Genomic DNA, 15,939 nt, shown 5'->3' on the forward strand with positions numbered 1-15,939 from the left:
AAGCTTCTAAGTTTAATTTATGAAATTTTACATGTTGAGGTGTCAACTGAATTGATTTCTGTGCTTGGTTCAGAGGTGAAAACATGATTTGTGATGTTTATCTTAAACAAAATGTGACAATACCATAAACCTCTGGCTACCATAGAGCAACTTTTATTTATCCTAACTCACAGAGGAAGTCAGTTTTTTTTGTCAGTTTTATAAAACATGGATGAGTTCAGTTTTGGATTATTTTGGAGAGATCAGGGAGTCTCATTAAATCTTTAAACCAGTTTAGCTGCTCCACACTGTTGGAAATGGATCAAGAATCAGTAAAAGTACACAACCGTTTTGAGCAAAGTTTATTGGAAAAACATTCAAAATTAGTTTTGTCCAAATTAAAGCAGCAGTACAAAAGATCAGAGTATGTCTAGAGTTTAATTTCAGATAATTTTTGATTTAGACTTAAATGTTACACAGTCACAAAGTTTGTCATGTTAGAAAATATGTAAAAAAAAATGTATAAAAAGACATTCCAGGTGCCTGCAAATCAGATGCTGCTTGGTTTTGTATTTGGTTGTGTACGGTTGGTGACAGTTCACACCGGCCTGTCCTGCAGCAGAGGGCAGTTGTCGACAGCTGCTCGTCTGTTCAGGAGGTTCCAGAAGCTCTGAGCCCGGCCGCCGAGCTGCTGGCCTCCAGACGCAATCATCTCTTCCTTCAGACGTCGGTAGGACTTGAAGCGCCTGGTGAGACACAGTACAAGCTTTAGGAAGTGGATTTTTAGCTGCCAGCTGCACCTGATTTATCCTGTAAAGGTGCCTTATGTAAGTTTAACATTAGCGTTGACTCACTTGTAGGAATATGCCACTATTCCTACAGCTAGAACAAGAACCAGGACACCCAACAACATGGCGATAGTACCAGAGGAAGAAACACCAGAACCTGAAACAGATCACACCATCAGTTTGCAGGATAAAGCAGCACATTATCACATCTGTGGGCTTGTTGTGCGACGGTTATGTTACCCATCACGAGGTTGAATTTGGCGCTGGTGGCGGCTAAACTGACATCATTGGCCATGGACACATTGATGCAGTAAACACCAGAGTTGTTGAAGAAGTGACGCAACACCAGCTGGCACTCCTTTGAGGGTTCCACCATGTTACACGCCGTGTGAATCGGCCTCAAGCACTCGGCGTCCAGAATCACGCTGCACACCTCTTTAGGATGGCTGGAGAAAGATGGAGATGATACACAAGTGAGTAAACTCAAACAATAAACTACTCTGGATTATTTGGAAACATCCAGTGTGGAGCATTTACCTTCCCTGGCAGGTAACGGTGATATCCAAAACATTTTTGTCCATTCCTGGTGTCTCCATCACGGCATTGTCCATTTGTGTTATCTCTACTTTTTCAATTCCCTCTGAAAAAATAAGGTCCACGGGGTTAAGAACAGTCACTGACAGTCATTTTAGATTTTGATAAATGTAGCACTAATTAAACGTAACTCACCAAACACTTCGATGCCGGTGCAGAAGGAGCCGTATCGGTAAATCACGCAGTCATCATCAGGTTTATCACCAGCATCCCTCTTAGCAACTACTACCACCGTAGCCTGGCCTGTCAGTGTCACTGTTCGCTTTGCACCTGGTGAGGACAAACAGCATCAGGGAATTAACGTCACCTGATAGAATCCATATTTTTGTATTAATTTTCATCCATTTTCGTTGTCTGGTTTATTTTGGCATCGATTTTTGATCCCTTTACTCTCAGTGTTACAGGAGTGCGATGCTGAATCGGTGAAGAACTCGTTTAAAGGACCAGTGTGCAGGACTTAGTGGCATCTACTGGTGAGAATGCAGATTGCAACTAACTGAATACCCGTCCCCTCATCCCTCCCTTTCCAAGTGTGTTGGAGAGAAGCCGGCAGGAGACAAAAGGTACAGCATCGACTAGTCTCAATATTTTATTGAGTTGTTAGCCTTTTTTGTTCTCCGTATAGAAGCTGTGGCATCAACGTAAAAAACACGAAAGGCCCCTATTTCGTTCTGTTTGTCTGTTCTTGGCTACTGTAGAAACATGGCTGACTCCTTTGAGGAGGACCCGCTCCCTATATAAACAGCTCATTCTATGCGATGAATGAACCGCACTGATTATTAGTTTGAGGTAATGATACACTAATAAAAAGCATATTTATGTATATTATATTCCATTCCTGCTAACAGATCTACGTAAATGTCACGCATTGATCCTTTAATAGCATGGCAGAAGGTCTTGTTTCTTTATAAAATGAAATATACCTCTACACCCAAATCATTTTCTTCTTCTTGGTCCCTTTGCATGCTGGGAATAAGATAACGTCGCCAAGCACTTTCAGTCAACACGCAAATTAGAATTCAAATGATAAAGCACAATAGAGCAATTCAAGGTGAAGTCAACTCGCTCTGCTTGTGTCATATGATGGCCGCGCTTCTTTGAAGATTTGCATCACATTTACATTTTAGGAAATCGGCTGACGCTCTTATCGCTCTTATCTGGAACATCTGCTGTCAGCTCAGTATTTCACTCGTAATCAGGACACATGCGTTGCTGTTGTTGCTCGTACAACCTCTAGACCTCCACTCGAAAAAGTTCACCTGCTGTGAGCCTGTTCTCTGCATCACTGTCAGCAGCCATGTCCTGGTTGATGGGAGAGGGAGTCTTGGCCACTGTGGGTGTTTCCTGGGTGGTGCTGGAGGCAGTGGAGGTCTCATACTCAGCGTTGTCCTCCTCTGTGTCCGATGGCACCATGTTGACAGTCAGACTAGTTGCCTTGGTGGAAACCAGTAGAGGGAGAGCAGAGGCCAGTGCAGGAGCCTTCACTGCACACAGAGGTTAATGAGTTTGGTCCATGCTTTAATATGATTTACGTAGAGCTGAACTGATATCATCTTCCTTACCTGTGGTGCCCTGATCAGAGGGTGGACCAGGGGCCTTGGTTGTTGTATCGACCGGTGGATCGCAGGCCTTATCCGGGATGACCGCCTGGATCACCACCTGAGGCTTGAATGAGCCACAGCTGATGTAGGTGTGAGTGACAGTCAGCTCCCTGGAGATGAGGGCTCCGCTTTCGTCCCCAAAGTCCCAGTTGAAGGTGATGTCGGCGTTGCTAAGGTACTCGCTCGGGTCGTGGAGGGTGATGGTGAAGGCGATCGCCCGGTTCTGGACGAAGCGCATGTCCCCGGCCACGATGTCGTTCACTTGGTCCAGGGAGACGGCGAAGGGAATCTGATCTGAATAAAGTCAGCAGATAAATGGGCAATAGATGGAGTTTATGAGCGGCACTGTGGCACAGTGGTTAGCACTGTTGCCTCACAGCAAGAAGGTGTCAAACCCCCAATGGTGATGCACAATATTTCTACAAATTTTCATCTTCCCCTTTTTCATTGCATGTTTTAAATTGCAATGCATGCTCTTAAATATCAATTTCTTTTATCATTTTAATAATTAGCCAGCTATATTACAGGCATGCTAATGTGAGGCTATACTCAGGCAAAGTACTGTTTTGAATTAAGTGCAAACCTTAGCCTGCTTATATTGTGACAATGGCAATGCTAACATGCTAAAGCTAAGCAGGTGTGTTGTTTACCATGTTTGAGTTTACCTGTTCAGTAGCATGATGATAGTTTTAACAGGTTGTTTTTTTCAGGGCCAGGACACTATCTTGGATAGGATACTAATCTTGGTGTTTAACTAAGAGAAACATAAAGGTAATTCAGTTTTCAAGTAATTTTCACACAGTCCCCAACTAACCAGTGATGGAGAACTGAGTGGAGGCGTATCCCAGAGGAATGAACTTCTCTTTGCTGCGGTAGTGGTAGATGACGATGTCCATGTTGTAGGAGCCCAGTGGGATGTCGTCTGTAGCGATGGTCAGAGAGGAGGAGGGGCCGTCTGCCACCTGCCAGTACTGACCTGCCAAATGAGCATCCACAAACACATTTGAGATGCAGCCTCCTGGGATAAGACGTGCTCAGATTGACCACCAGAGGTAAAAATCATGAACTGTTTGTCTCCATATCTGTTTTTTTTTTTACATGCAGGACAAATGAAGTGACATAATCTGGTCATATGATATAGCTTGTGTATAATCCAGCCTGGGTCACATTTCGTGTCCTAGCATGAGTGGCAAAATAAACTCTCTGACCCTCAGAAAACACACAGTTTAGGGAGGTATTTAACAAGAGACGACAGCTCCACTCACCCCAGGTCTTCCAGACAAACACATAGGCCGGTTTCTTATCCTTCTTAAATGGTGTCCCGTCAGGAAAAACAGCTTCCCAGTCTGTGTTCTGTGCTGGGTATACTGGTTCAGACTCACGGTATTTTGTTCCTGTAGAGGGAGATCAGATTACTCTTACATAAAGGGCTGGGCACTAAAGGGCTGTACTGCTGCAGCTAAATTCAAATTCTGTGCCAGTATGTGAGATATTTAATTCAGAACTACAACTGGCAACCTCATGGTGGCGCTACAGCACAAGTCAACAGATCACCAGACTTATTAGGGTTCATCCTCTGCCATGAAAGTCTACCAAGCACCTTACCAACCCTATCTGTAAATGCTGAGATATTTAACTGGGTATGTAAAGCTTTTGACCTGCTGGTGGCAGAAAACTCAGTCATTCTCAGTCAAAGTCATTAGGGTTTGTCCTCTGGGGACAATGAATGTTTGAACCAAATTACATTACAATCCATCAAATAGTTGTTGGGATAATCAAAACTTCAAATGTCAACCTCATGGTGGGGCTAGACAAAAGGTAAAGTAAATAAAAACTCATTAGGGTTCATCCTCTGGGAACCTTGAATACCAGTATGAAGCACTTTGCCAATCCTATTAGTGGATGTTAAGATATTTTACCAACTTTGACCTACTGGTTGTGTCAGAAGAAAAGGGTCAAGGGTCACCAAGGTCATTAGGATTCATCCTCCGGGCACCATGAACATGTGTACCAAATTACATCGCAATCCATTCAGTAGTTGTTTAGACATTTAAATCAAAATCACAAACTTTTGGTGGTGCTGGAGCAAAGGTCAACAGATTACCAAACTCATTAGGATTCATCCTCTGGGAACCATGAAACTTCTGTACCAAATTCAGTAATAATCAAACATTGAGATATTTCAGTGAGGACTAAAGTGTGTGTGCGGTTGGTGTCTGTGTTACCATTGATGATGCAGTCTTCAGCCCAAACAACGTCTCCGTCAGGCTGCACCCTTTGGTTGTGTGGGAACTCCAAGTCAATGGTGAAGGTAACTTTGGCTCCAGTCAGAGTTGGTGAATCGTTCCCTACATTGAAGCTCACTCTTCCACCTGTAAGAGACAACAGGTAAACTGAGCATGTACAATTTCAGGGGTTTAAAATAATGGAGCACCCTGGTGGCTTAGGGGTTTAACAATACCACATAATCGTACCTTTGTTGTACGCCAAGAATACTTTTTAGATAAGAAACCATGGGCACATTATTATATCAGTACCTTTCCAGGCTTCTTTGTATCGCGCATCTCCGTCTTTCCAGACCGGGATACATCTTAGTGTTCCATGATGGATAACGAGTGAAACGGTTTTTGGGCTCTGAAATATCAAAAAATATGTAAATTATAGTTAAAACAGAACAGAAGAAACATGTCTTCTTTTTTTTTGCATTTATGGGTCCAAAATGCCCTAATGATATCAAAGACATAACACAGAGACATTAGCTCAGATTTTATGTCAGAATTATTATTGAAATTAAAGTCACAGAGACACAGTGTTTAGCTGATTGGACAGATGAGCTGAAATCCACAATTTGGTCGACCAGCCCTCCAAATTTTTATATCATAGTATCGTGATCTTAGGTACCCACCAGTATTTGCCAGTGTCAGTGCCAATCTCAACTCCCTCCAATCCTTCTCATGTGATGCTCAGCTGAGTGTGTGTTTGTCTGAATGTGTGTGTGTGTGTGCATATTTTTTTAATCACAGATTAACATCGTCACAGGACTTAATTTTGGATTAAACATCAATACAGTTCAACTGAAAAAGCTCGAATATAATGGCAGATAACAGAGCTATTAATAATGTGATTACAGATTCTGTCTGGGTTGTTTTTTCACTCCTCGCATGGTTCGGCTTTGAAATGTTTGATGCCAAGGATGGAATGTGCTTTACTATAATCCTTGTGAGATTTTGCAGAAGCAGGTGGCAAAACGATTGATTTCTCTGATGCCCGATTTCTTAAAGTATTAGACAGATTAAATGAGTGCATTTCTTGAAAAGCAAGTGTGTTTTAGGATTGGTTCAGTACAAGCAGGAGGACCGGTAACTCTCCACGTCTACCTACTGTGCAGGCATGTGAGTCAAGCCAGATTTGAAAAATTATGAATTTATCTTCAGCTTGAAAAAACTCATTCACTTACATTCATGCATGGTTGAGTAAAGAGGTCATGGGAAACAATGTGTTTGTGTTGGAGGAGTTGAAATCCAATGTACCACACTACAAACATTGATTTACTTCAGTGTAATGAAAGAAATTAGAGTCATAGAGCACATTTTTACCTTTTCAAGGCTTGATACTGGATTGAAATGTTAAAGTTCCTCTCTTCCTCACTAAAACCAAACATCTATTTTTCATATAGACAGAGCTCAAATTCAAACTACAACAATAAATTGCTGCAGGAATGCATCAGGAATCCAGTAATATAATATATTACAGTAAAACACTCACAGGAGCTATTTTCCTGCATTGTGAGTGCTGCTAATTTAGATTTCTGTAACAATACAGTACTTTTTTACTGCAGTATTGCTACTTTTACTTAAGCTAAGGGTCTGAATACTTCCTGCACCACTTTTGGACGGACTGGTTATATTAATTATTGATGCTGTTCATCTTTAAGTTTGTCAGATTCTCGGTTTCAGTGTTAAAATGTAATATAAATGCTGTGAATCATTTCTTTAACCCCTCTGCTGATGCCTTGTTGGTGTTACGTCAATTCAATACTTCAATGAGAATTAAATCTTAATGATTTATGCTGATGTCTTAATTCTTTTTTATCATCTTTTTCACCTAAGATTCTGTTTAAAAATGCGTTTTTCTGTACTTACTTGCCACAGTGTGTGAAGCTACTGCCAGCAGCACCAACAGTGCAATAGACGTCCGCATCGTCAGTGCACCTCCTCTTTGTGAAAAATCCCTTTTGTGAGCTACAAGCAACAGAAACCTGGCTTTATAAAGTCTCCACTGTTTGACCTCATGTAGTGTATTAGCAGAAGAAACGCCCTGCAGCCCAGCCCCTCCTTCAGTGAGGTTTAAGGGGCACTGGGCCTGACTGTGATTTGTGTATTTACAGTAGAAGATTGGGGATCTTTGGGGAGGGGGATTACAGTAGTATGTACAGTAGAGAAAGCACCACATGATCACATGAGAAAGAAAAATTCCACATGTACTGTTTCATGGCATTTACATTTTACAACAGATTGGATCATGGGACATGCTTGGGTGTGCATAAATCAAATGGAAATGGAACACACTTAAATAAAAATACAGAAAATATTATTATTAATCTGTGCTCATATATATATAATGTATATATGAGCACAGTAGAATGTAGCAGAACAAGTACTCAAGATTTCTGCGTAATTTTTTTTTAGATTTCATACTGCTTTATACTTTTATTCCACTTCATTTCAGAGGGAAATATTGTATTTTGCATTACACAATATATATTTAACAACTATTCTTACTATATATTTTGTAGATTACATATAATGTAAAATGTGATGCATTATTACCTGACAATAAGTAAAACTTTGCTCAATAAATATAAAAAATCTGCTTATACACTAATGCATCATTATTAACAATCGAATACTATATTAAATAATGATGTTCCATGTACATGAGTAATTTCTCTGCACAAGAATCACTTTTACTTTCAATATTTTAAGTAAATTTTACAGATCATACTTTAGTGCTTTCACTAAAATAACAATTTGAATGCAGGAGTTTTAGATGCTGTTGATAATTTAACTTAAATAAAGAGACTAAATTTTTGTTTGCACCGCATAATTACAATATAAACATGTAAACAGGAATTTTATCTGCAACTGAGTGAGTATTTTACATTAATACCAAACTTTGTGTGAGTTCTGTTTTCTATTAGTGCAATAAAAACAAAAAAACAAGTATCAATTTTTGGGGGGAAATAAATTAATGTGGAAATAAATTATTTAATAGACTATTAAAAGCTCTGTGCAGTGCAACAGGATAATATTTAGATTGTTTTGAGAGGTTTTAATTTTAATTTTTGGGTGCCAGTCCCACAAACCATGTGCTTTCAAACAAACAATATGAGCAGTCACCTAAATTGCTGCTGGTGTCACCTGACCCATTTTGGGGCTGCTGCTCTAATGATTCCTTATTATGTGTGGATTTACTCTGGAAATTCATGCTGCTACTGACAATTATCTGCTGTTAAATTCACGTCATGGATATGTCTTAGAAGTTCTGTTTAAAGGCTCTATGTTTAAATATGGACGACGGGATGAAATATATTAAAGTGTAACACAGAGTCGTTCATTTCTGTGTCATTAGCAGCAGTAGGTCACACATGCTGCTAAAAGAGGCCGTGCTTGGAGAAAAAATGGGAGGAATGCAACAGTAATGAGGATTACTGAAACACTTGTGACTCCCTAAATTCATCCGGCTTTGTCCTTCTACCCCCACGACTATAAAGTCACTTTGTTGAAAGATTTTTTGTCTCCATATCATATGCCAAACTGTGACACTGTTTAAAGCTCTTTTTTTTTAAAACAATGTCAGCATTCACAACAAATCCTGTTCAGACCTGCTTCATCCATTGTCGTGTTGACCATGAACCCACTAACTCCCCTCAGGCCTCATCATCTCCAACGTGTACTATATGACCTCAGCATATGGAAATAAAAACATGTCATCTCAGTCTGGTTTGAAAAGACAACATCAGTCCATATAATAAAAATTAAACCTGGCTTAAAATTTGAGTCGTTTTGGAGCAGAAATAGATTATAGTGAAGAAAAAGCATGTTTTATTTTATGAATACACCTTCATCTATCTGCTGCATATGACTGCAACATGATGCCCAATGACTTATGTGCAGTGCCTTGTTGCCTGGCAACAAGAACGATCTCAATGTTTTAATCTTTTCTCCTGTAATCTACTGTAGCATAAATATAGACTTCTGTAGCATTTTAAAAAGTCAATGCAGTGGTGGAGAATATATTCTGAATATAAGAATATAATGGCCACTGATTCAGAAGTACTTATAATGTTGTAACTTTATTTGCTCTCTTTTCTTTTTGTAAATGTTTTACTGGAAAATGCGTATTTTGTAAAATAATATTTTAACTAATTGCTAGAGATTGTTCAATCCCTTTGAGAGCGTTAAAACTCATTTTTCAATTAGATATCACAGCTCAAAATGTTCGAGGAAACCTGTTTCCACACCTGCCTGCAGTGCGTCAGTCTGTCCTGCGGGTGGCGCTGTGAGTTGGTGTCGCTGTTCAGAAGGAGCGCTGCTCCTGTTTGATTGGAGGAAGTAATACAACAACAAAGAAAGATGGCCGAAGTCATAGAACTCCAGAAGCTGAAGGTTGGTAGTGACATAAATATACGTTTTATTGCAATCATCAGGTAGATTTATTTGTTTAGAATATGTTCTAAATGTTGTTAGCTGTTGTACTAAAGAGCAGCGTGACGGAGAAGTCGGTAATTTTAAGAGTAAAATTTGTGAGGGCTAACAACCGGCGTGTGTTCACGTTGCTCATTCAGCTGCGAAGCTAACAGCTAACTAAAGTTAACGTACACGATGTGAAGTCAGCTGGGGATTTATTAAAAGTAACAGATAAAATATTGTGTTAAATTAAAAATGTGAACGTAGCCTGTGCTGTTAGATACAAAACGTCCCGCCATTTCCGTCTAATGAAATAAACGACACCGGTAAACGCCGGTAAAAGTGTTTGACCTCCACCGGTCTTACAATTAAAGTAAGATTAAACTTTATTGATCTTTATAGGAGCTTAAATGTACGAAAAAGAATGAGTACATCAGTGATAAAAACTTTATACACTTAAAATATATACATAGATGACCTACTGCTAATACGCTCATGGTGTGTAGCTTTGCAGTGGAGTTTGGATAATTGCACGAAAAGAAATAAAAACCAGTATGAAATGTTTTTGCACACGGGTGAAACATTAGATGAACGTGATGATAAGTAAATTACAAATTGAGAGATAGATAAAACATATAGCGCAGATATTCCAGTTTATTTTTTATACAAGAGGAAGACAGAAGCTGGAACTGGTGAATGTTTGATAGTTTTGCATGAAAAATGAATTAATCAGTAAACAGTTAATAGTTGGTTAGATATTTTCAGTATTCTCTAGCATTTTATAGACCAAACAATTACCTTATTAATCCAGAAAATATCCAGCACTTTATTTGGTTTTGAAAATAATCATTAAGTGAAGCCAAACTGGGCATCTCCATCTGCTGACGATGATTGTTTGAAACAGTTGAAATGTTCAGAACGGCTACTGAGTGGACCTTAACGACACAAAACTGACCAAAAAAGATTTCCTTACTTACTGATAAATGGTTTCTGTTATCTACCCAACACCATAGATGTATGACACTTTCGATTCTGGTGCTAAAAGCTTTGTAACATGGCTCTCCAGACCTCTCTCAACCTTTGTTCCCGTTTCTCTGGATAACCCACAGAGCTCACTTTGAGCTGTTTTATTTAGGACCACTTTAGACTGAAGAAATTGTCCCAAACAAAACGCATTGAAAGCAAGGTGGAGTTGGTACCTGGTGCTTAAATTAAACGTGTTGTTTCTGGTTCTCTTGCTGTTTTAGCTTGCTGAACTGAGGCAGGAGTGTGAGGCCCGAGGTCTGGACACAAAAGGAAACAAGGGGGAGCTCATCACTCGACTGCAAACCTATCTGGAGGAGCATGGTGAGGGTATGTACACTTACTCTGTAAGGGTGATTGGATTGTAATCAAGGAGGTCAAACGTTGACTTAAGCAGGTTGGGATGAACTGTTTTGTTGTATAATAAGATTGTGCATCCTGTTGATTTTTCAATTTCTTCTTGCAATAAACCCACTGTTCTCTCCACCTGCCCCTCTTTCTTTCTGCTCTCTGGTGGTTCAAACAACAGAGGAAGACGTGGACGTTGATGATGTGCTGGCAGAGGACACAGAGGTAATTGTTGATTTTTTTTTTTTTTTTTTTTAAGTGATATCTGCTCTTTCACTTCCCCCTCTCAGACCTCATCAGACCATTTCATGAAGTAATGATTAAAGTTTATGCTTTACTTTTAGGACTTCACTAAGGTTGAGACTGCCAACAACGTAAAAGTCAGCAAGGATTCTGACCCTGAGTGTGAGACGTAAGTATGAAATTCACGTTATGTCCATGTGATTTATAAACACAGGTTTATAACGTGTCAACAGTTTTCACCACTCAAGCAAAATCAGTCTTTAGTCATTCCACCTCTTTATATGTTTTTCTTTCAGACCTACTGAAAAGAAGGTGGTGAAAATAACTCCTCCGTCATCTGCCAGTGAGGTACGTATTGCATGTTTGCACAGCTCTCCAAAACACACTTAAAGGATAACTCTGGGATTTTTTTAACCTTATTTTTCCATGTTTTTGAGTGTAATGATTGATAGAGACATAAATTGTTACAGTATTGGGCAAGAATAGTGTACCTAGGCACCACGAACAACAGCTGCAGTGTAATCCAACTGGGCATCTGTGCACATTAAAGTACGTCCACTAAAGCTCACTTTAGTGGACACAATAAAACAAAGAAAGGTTCAAAATTCATTCAGAGTTATCCTTTAAAACTGCATTAGACTGACACTGCTCTTGTCAGGGTTACACATTACATTCTGCTGGCATCAGGTACTGGTGATTATGCTGTTCTTGTTCTGTCAGATCTGAATTCGGCTTTCGATGCCATGGATCACTCAGTCTTGTTTAACAGGTTACATCAGGTGATGGGTGCGTCTGCATTAGGTTTGCATTTGGTTTAAAGCTTCCCTCGCCGACAGAAGTTTCTCTGTCTCCATTAATCATTTTTTGTCAGAAAAGGCTGCCTTGTCCTGTGGTGCTCAGCAGGGATCAGTTCTGGGACCTGCTCTGTTTGGCTTGTACATGTTACCTCATCTCCTACCATTTCTGTTCTTTCTGATCAAACAAGCTTTCTAAACTCGCTGATATAAATACCTGTTCGGCTGCCATCAAGTCTTGGTTAATGCAAATTTTCTACAGGTAAATACTGACAAAAGAGAGACTCCTATCAGTGATCCAGATAACACCATCCCAAGGATCAATCAATGCCCTGACTCTGTAAGTTCTCCTGCTAAATCCAGCTTACGTAACCTTGGTGTTATCTTGGACAGTCTCCTGTCATGTTAGGCAGCTGTGTCAGTCTTCATTCTTTCACCTAAGGGACATTACTGAGTTGAGATCTGTTACTGAAGCAAATTGTTTATGGTTTTATCTTTTCTCATTTGGATTATCACAACTCCCTTTTTAAGCGTCTTAACAAATCATCTTTAAATCAGTTGCAGTCCGTCCAAAATGCAGCTGCGTGTGTTTTAACTAATTCCAGGAAAAGATCTCATATCTCTTCAGTGTTTAAAATCTCTTCATTCTTCACAGTTTTAGAGTCATTTTTAAAATGTTGTTTTAACTTTTAAAGCTTTGAATGATGAGTACATCTCAGAGCTGCTCTTCCAACCGGTTTGATGATGGTGGTGTCTTGTACTCGTTTTAAAATGTGTGGAGATTGGATCTTTGAGGTGATGGCTCCAAAACTCTGGAATTATTTGCCATCATAACTTTGTTTTATTTAGTCAGAGGAGGCTTTTAAAGAACCGCTCAAGACATTCCTGTTCAGACAGGTATTTGGGTGATTTTTTTATTTTGTGTTTGTAATTATGTCTGGTCCTGTGTTGTTCATGTATCTGTTTTATTGTTTTGTTCAGCGCTTTGTAACTTTGTGAAAGGAGCTTCTTAAATAGGACTTAACTTTGAGTGGTCTTTACAAGTGTGTGAGTGTCCGAGCTCAAAGTCGTACGTAATAGATTCATCACAGCTTTGCAGATATTCATCAGCAGCAATAACACTTCTGTGTCTGTGCAGGTTCTGATTTAAAAATGTTACTTTTGTCGAGCAGAGACTACAGAAGAGAGCCGAACGTTTCAACTTGCCTGCATCAGCTGAGAGCAAGAAGGCCATACGTGCGGCAAGGTAAGGCTTCACCAGCGTCCTTCTCTGAGTGTCTTTTAATTTGGATTTTATTTCGTAGTTTTGGCCATCATTTCTAAGTGGTAAGCAGTGTTATCTTTACTGTCATTGCTGACGTAGAGGAACACAAACAGGCAGATGATCAGGTTTTAAACAAAGCGCCTGATTGGCCAAATGAATTAAGAACAGAAAACCGTGATGAAAACTGAAATCATTTCTCAAACACTGCATTGTAAACGTCCATCACAGTTTACAGACTGGTTCAGTTTTCTCTTACTGCACATTTTTCTTGTGTAGTTTACCTCCAAGTGGTTTGGATAATTTGATCTGATCAACTGAGCATTGGTGTTGCCCTCAACACTTTGTGAAGCATAGTAGTGTTAACCTGTAGCCTTCAGAGTAAAAGTCTTTACTAAATTCCCATACATTAGGGTTTTATGTGAATTATAACGCCCTGTTCATGGTATGAAATGAGTTACAAAGATATGAAACCAAAAGAAAACCCAAGTTAGTATCAGCTGGATTTATATTTAAGGTAAATATCATTGTATGCAGCTGTGGTGAATTTATTCTGCTCCTTTCCTTCAGGTTTGGTTTACCCACGGATGCTTCCAGTCCCTCTCCAGGTCTGTAGTCCCTCTTTACTAAACTGACCTACTGTCAGGAGCAACGGTCTCATGTTGCTATAATCTAACATAACATTATTTCTTGTAATGTCCTGGCAACATTTAGCATGTTTTTTAAAGATGTTTCCTGCCTTCTGTGTCTCCCAAACAGGTCTCGTCGCGAACAGTAAATCTGCTGTAAGTGTTGCTGAAAATGTAACTGACACATTTCATTATTCTTTTGTTTGGTAAGACAGCGTTAAGTGGATTGTTCTTGTTTCTCATAAAGGTGAACGTCGATCAGCTGAAGAAGAGAGCGGAAAGATTTGGCATGAACGTTTCATCCATTTCACAAAAGGTGACTACAATTGTTCTCAAAGTACAAACACAGATTTGAGGTGTAACTACATTTTAAAATGTTTTTCTCAGTATTTAGCTGTTGTTTCTCAGAGTTCCTATCCAATTTGTGTGTTTTGTATGTATAACTGCGGAGTCTGTTACATTTAGAGTGTGTTTTTACTTGTTGACAATCATCAGTTTGAATCACAAAATGTCCAAAATATCCAACGCAAAAACTCAAAATAAACTCAAATAGAAAAAGCATGTACTTAAAAACTGCAGCAACTGACCATTTGTCCATTTTCTCCTTTTAATTAGCAGCAAAGTGTGTTAAGGCCTTTCTTTGTAATCAACACCTAAATACAGCAAGCTATAAAATACAGGACCTGTAAATTAAAGTGTCTAAATTTGACATTAAAGTGATACCTTGTCAAACTTGTTTTTCTAGATGGAAGAGGATGAAAAGCTGAAAAAAAGGAAGGAGAGGTTTGGGATCTTAACAAGCGCAGGTTCAGGTGGAGCAGACGATATTGAGGTAACTTTCTATTTATTGTTTGACTTGAGACAAGAGTGATTGTTTATATTTGACTCTGAAAAAAAGAGATCTGTAAATAATGTAAATGTTTTTGTTTCCCTACAGGCAAAGAAAGTGAAGCGCGCTGAACGATTCGGGAAAGTGTAAATAACAATGTTTTAGAGTTTGCTTTTTTTGTAAAGCATTTTCATGACTGTACAACAGGGATTCCCAAAGACAACAAATGTCACTAATAGGGTTCCTGTAAATTAAAAGTGCAGTTAAATACAAAGACAAATGGGTGAGTTGGATCATTACATAAATGGTTTGGAAAACAAAGAGAGAAAAAGTTATTTACTGGGTCTCAAATTAGTAGATATTATAAATCTGAAAAAACCTTTGATTTGTCTGTTTTTCATATTTATTATTTCTTGGAGAATCTTTTTCTCAGTCCTCCATTTTTTTAAACAATAAATTTAATTTCCCTGCTTTTTATTATCCGAGTTATTGGGCTGTGGGCAGAATGAGTTCCTGTTTCACTCATCATTTCCAGCGTTAGTCGAGTCTTTATGGAACAACTTCCTCCAGCTGCTTCATAATAAAATTCTTCCAGCTGTTCGGGGGGAGGATATGTTCTCCAGGTCTCAGGTATTAAGTTACTATATGATCCTAAAATAAAATACAGCATAAAACCACTTAAAATTCAGCAGGTAAAACAGAATATGCAAGCAAATGTGTAATTTATCAGGACTGAGAAAAACAAAAATTGAGCATTAAAACTATCCTGCTCATAATTGGAAGTAAAGTCTGTTTTTAATGCAGTTAAATATTCTGATTCTATTTAAATGATGTAACTCACTTATCTGTATTCACTGTGTGTGTTTAATTGTGCTTTTGATTTATCAGATAACCTGTTATTTTCTTGTTTTCTTTTTGGGATTCCATTGGTACACTGCTTCAGTTATCTGTCCATTTTCTAACATTTTGTGATTTAAAATAAATTGTTTTTGATTTTTTTTGGAATCTGCTTCGTTTATTTCTCGCTTCTACTCTGTGTGTCTTTGAGTTTGCTGTAGAGAATCACTGACTTGATTTTTACAGGTGGATATTTTGAGTAATAAACATTATTTTGGTGCAGTTTCAGGGAAATAATAAGCCACTTTAGTCACAGTTTTGTGC

At 38.9% G+C, this 15,939-nt stretch overlaps 2 protein-coding genes across 3 annotated transcripts; one reads left to right on the top strand and one right to left on the bottom strand.

Annotated features, from left to right (window-relative positions):
- Positions 1-331: 331 nt before the first annotated feature.
- Positions 332-7,228, bottom strand: pmelb (premelanosome protein b). Its single transcript, XM_018688074.2, is given in 13 exon segments — positions 332-725; positions 834-924; positions 1,008-1,213; positions 1,305-1,407; positions 1,497-1,631; positions 2,621-2,845; positions 2,924-3,256; positions 3,777-3,938; positions 4,228-4,356; positions 5,188-5,334; positions 5,500-5,545; positions 5,547-5,596; positions 7,105-7,228. Coding segments are annotated over 13 exon segments (1,833 nt in total). The 5' UTR covers positions 7,163-7,228; the 3' UTR covers positions 332-577.
- A 2,301-nt stretch (positions 7,229-9,529) lies between these two features.
- On the top strand, positions 9,530-15,776 carry sarnp (SAP domain containing ribonucleoprotein). 2 transcript variants are annotated; one of them, XM_018688077.2, is made up of 12 exons: positions 9,530-9,630; positions 10,899-11,004; positions 11,204-11,247; positions 11,367-11,434; positions 11,562-11,613; positions 12,322-12,399; positions 13,232-13,305; positions 13,891-13,928; positions 14,080-14,105; positions 14,197-14,265; positions 14,695-14,781; positions 14,887-15,776. In XM_018688077.2, the coding sequence occupies exons 1-12, from the start codon at positions 9,598-9,600 to the stop codon at positions 14,926-14,928; spliced, it is 717 nt and encodes a 238-aa protein (XP_018543593.1). In that variant the 5' UTR covers positions 9,530-9,597; the 3' UTR covers positions 14,929-15,776. The 2 variants fall into 2 exon arrangements, with proteins under 2 accessions (XP_018543593.1, XP_018543594.1); XM_018688078.2 differs by lacking the exon at positions 12,322-12,399 and having other exon boundaries at positions 9,531-9,630.
- The last annotated feature ends 163 nt before the right edge of the window (positions 15,777-15,939 follow it).

This window comes from Lates calcarifer, linkage group LG6 (assembly GCF_001640805.2).
Source record: "Lates calcarifer isolate ASB-BC8 linkage group LG6, TLL_Latcal_v3, whole genome shotgun sequence".
Taxonomy (NCBI): domain Eukaryota; kingdom Metazoa; phylum Chordata; class Actinopteri; family Centropomidae; genus Lates; species Lates calcarifer.

Excerpts from the sequence above, each read along its gene's own strand:
- sarnp (XM_018688077.2), top strand. The coding sequence starts at position 9,598 with ATGGCCGAAGTCATAGAACTCCAGAAGCTGAAG. Across the intron at positions 9,631-10,898 it reads TAGAACTCCAGAAGCTGAAG|CTTGCTGAACTGAGGCAGGA; the intron begins GTTGGTAGTGAC and ends TTGCTGTTTTAG. Across the intron at positions 11,248-11,366 it reads TGCTGGCAGAGGACACAGAG|GACTTCACTAAGGTTGAGAC; the intron begins GTAATTGTTGAT and ends CTTTACTTTTAG.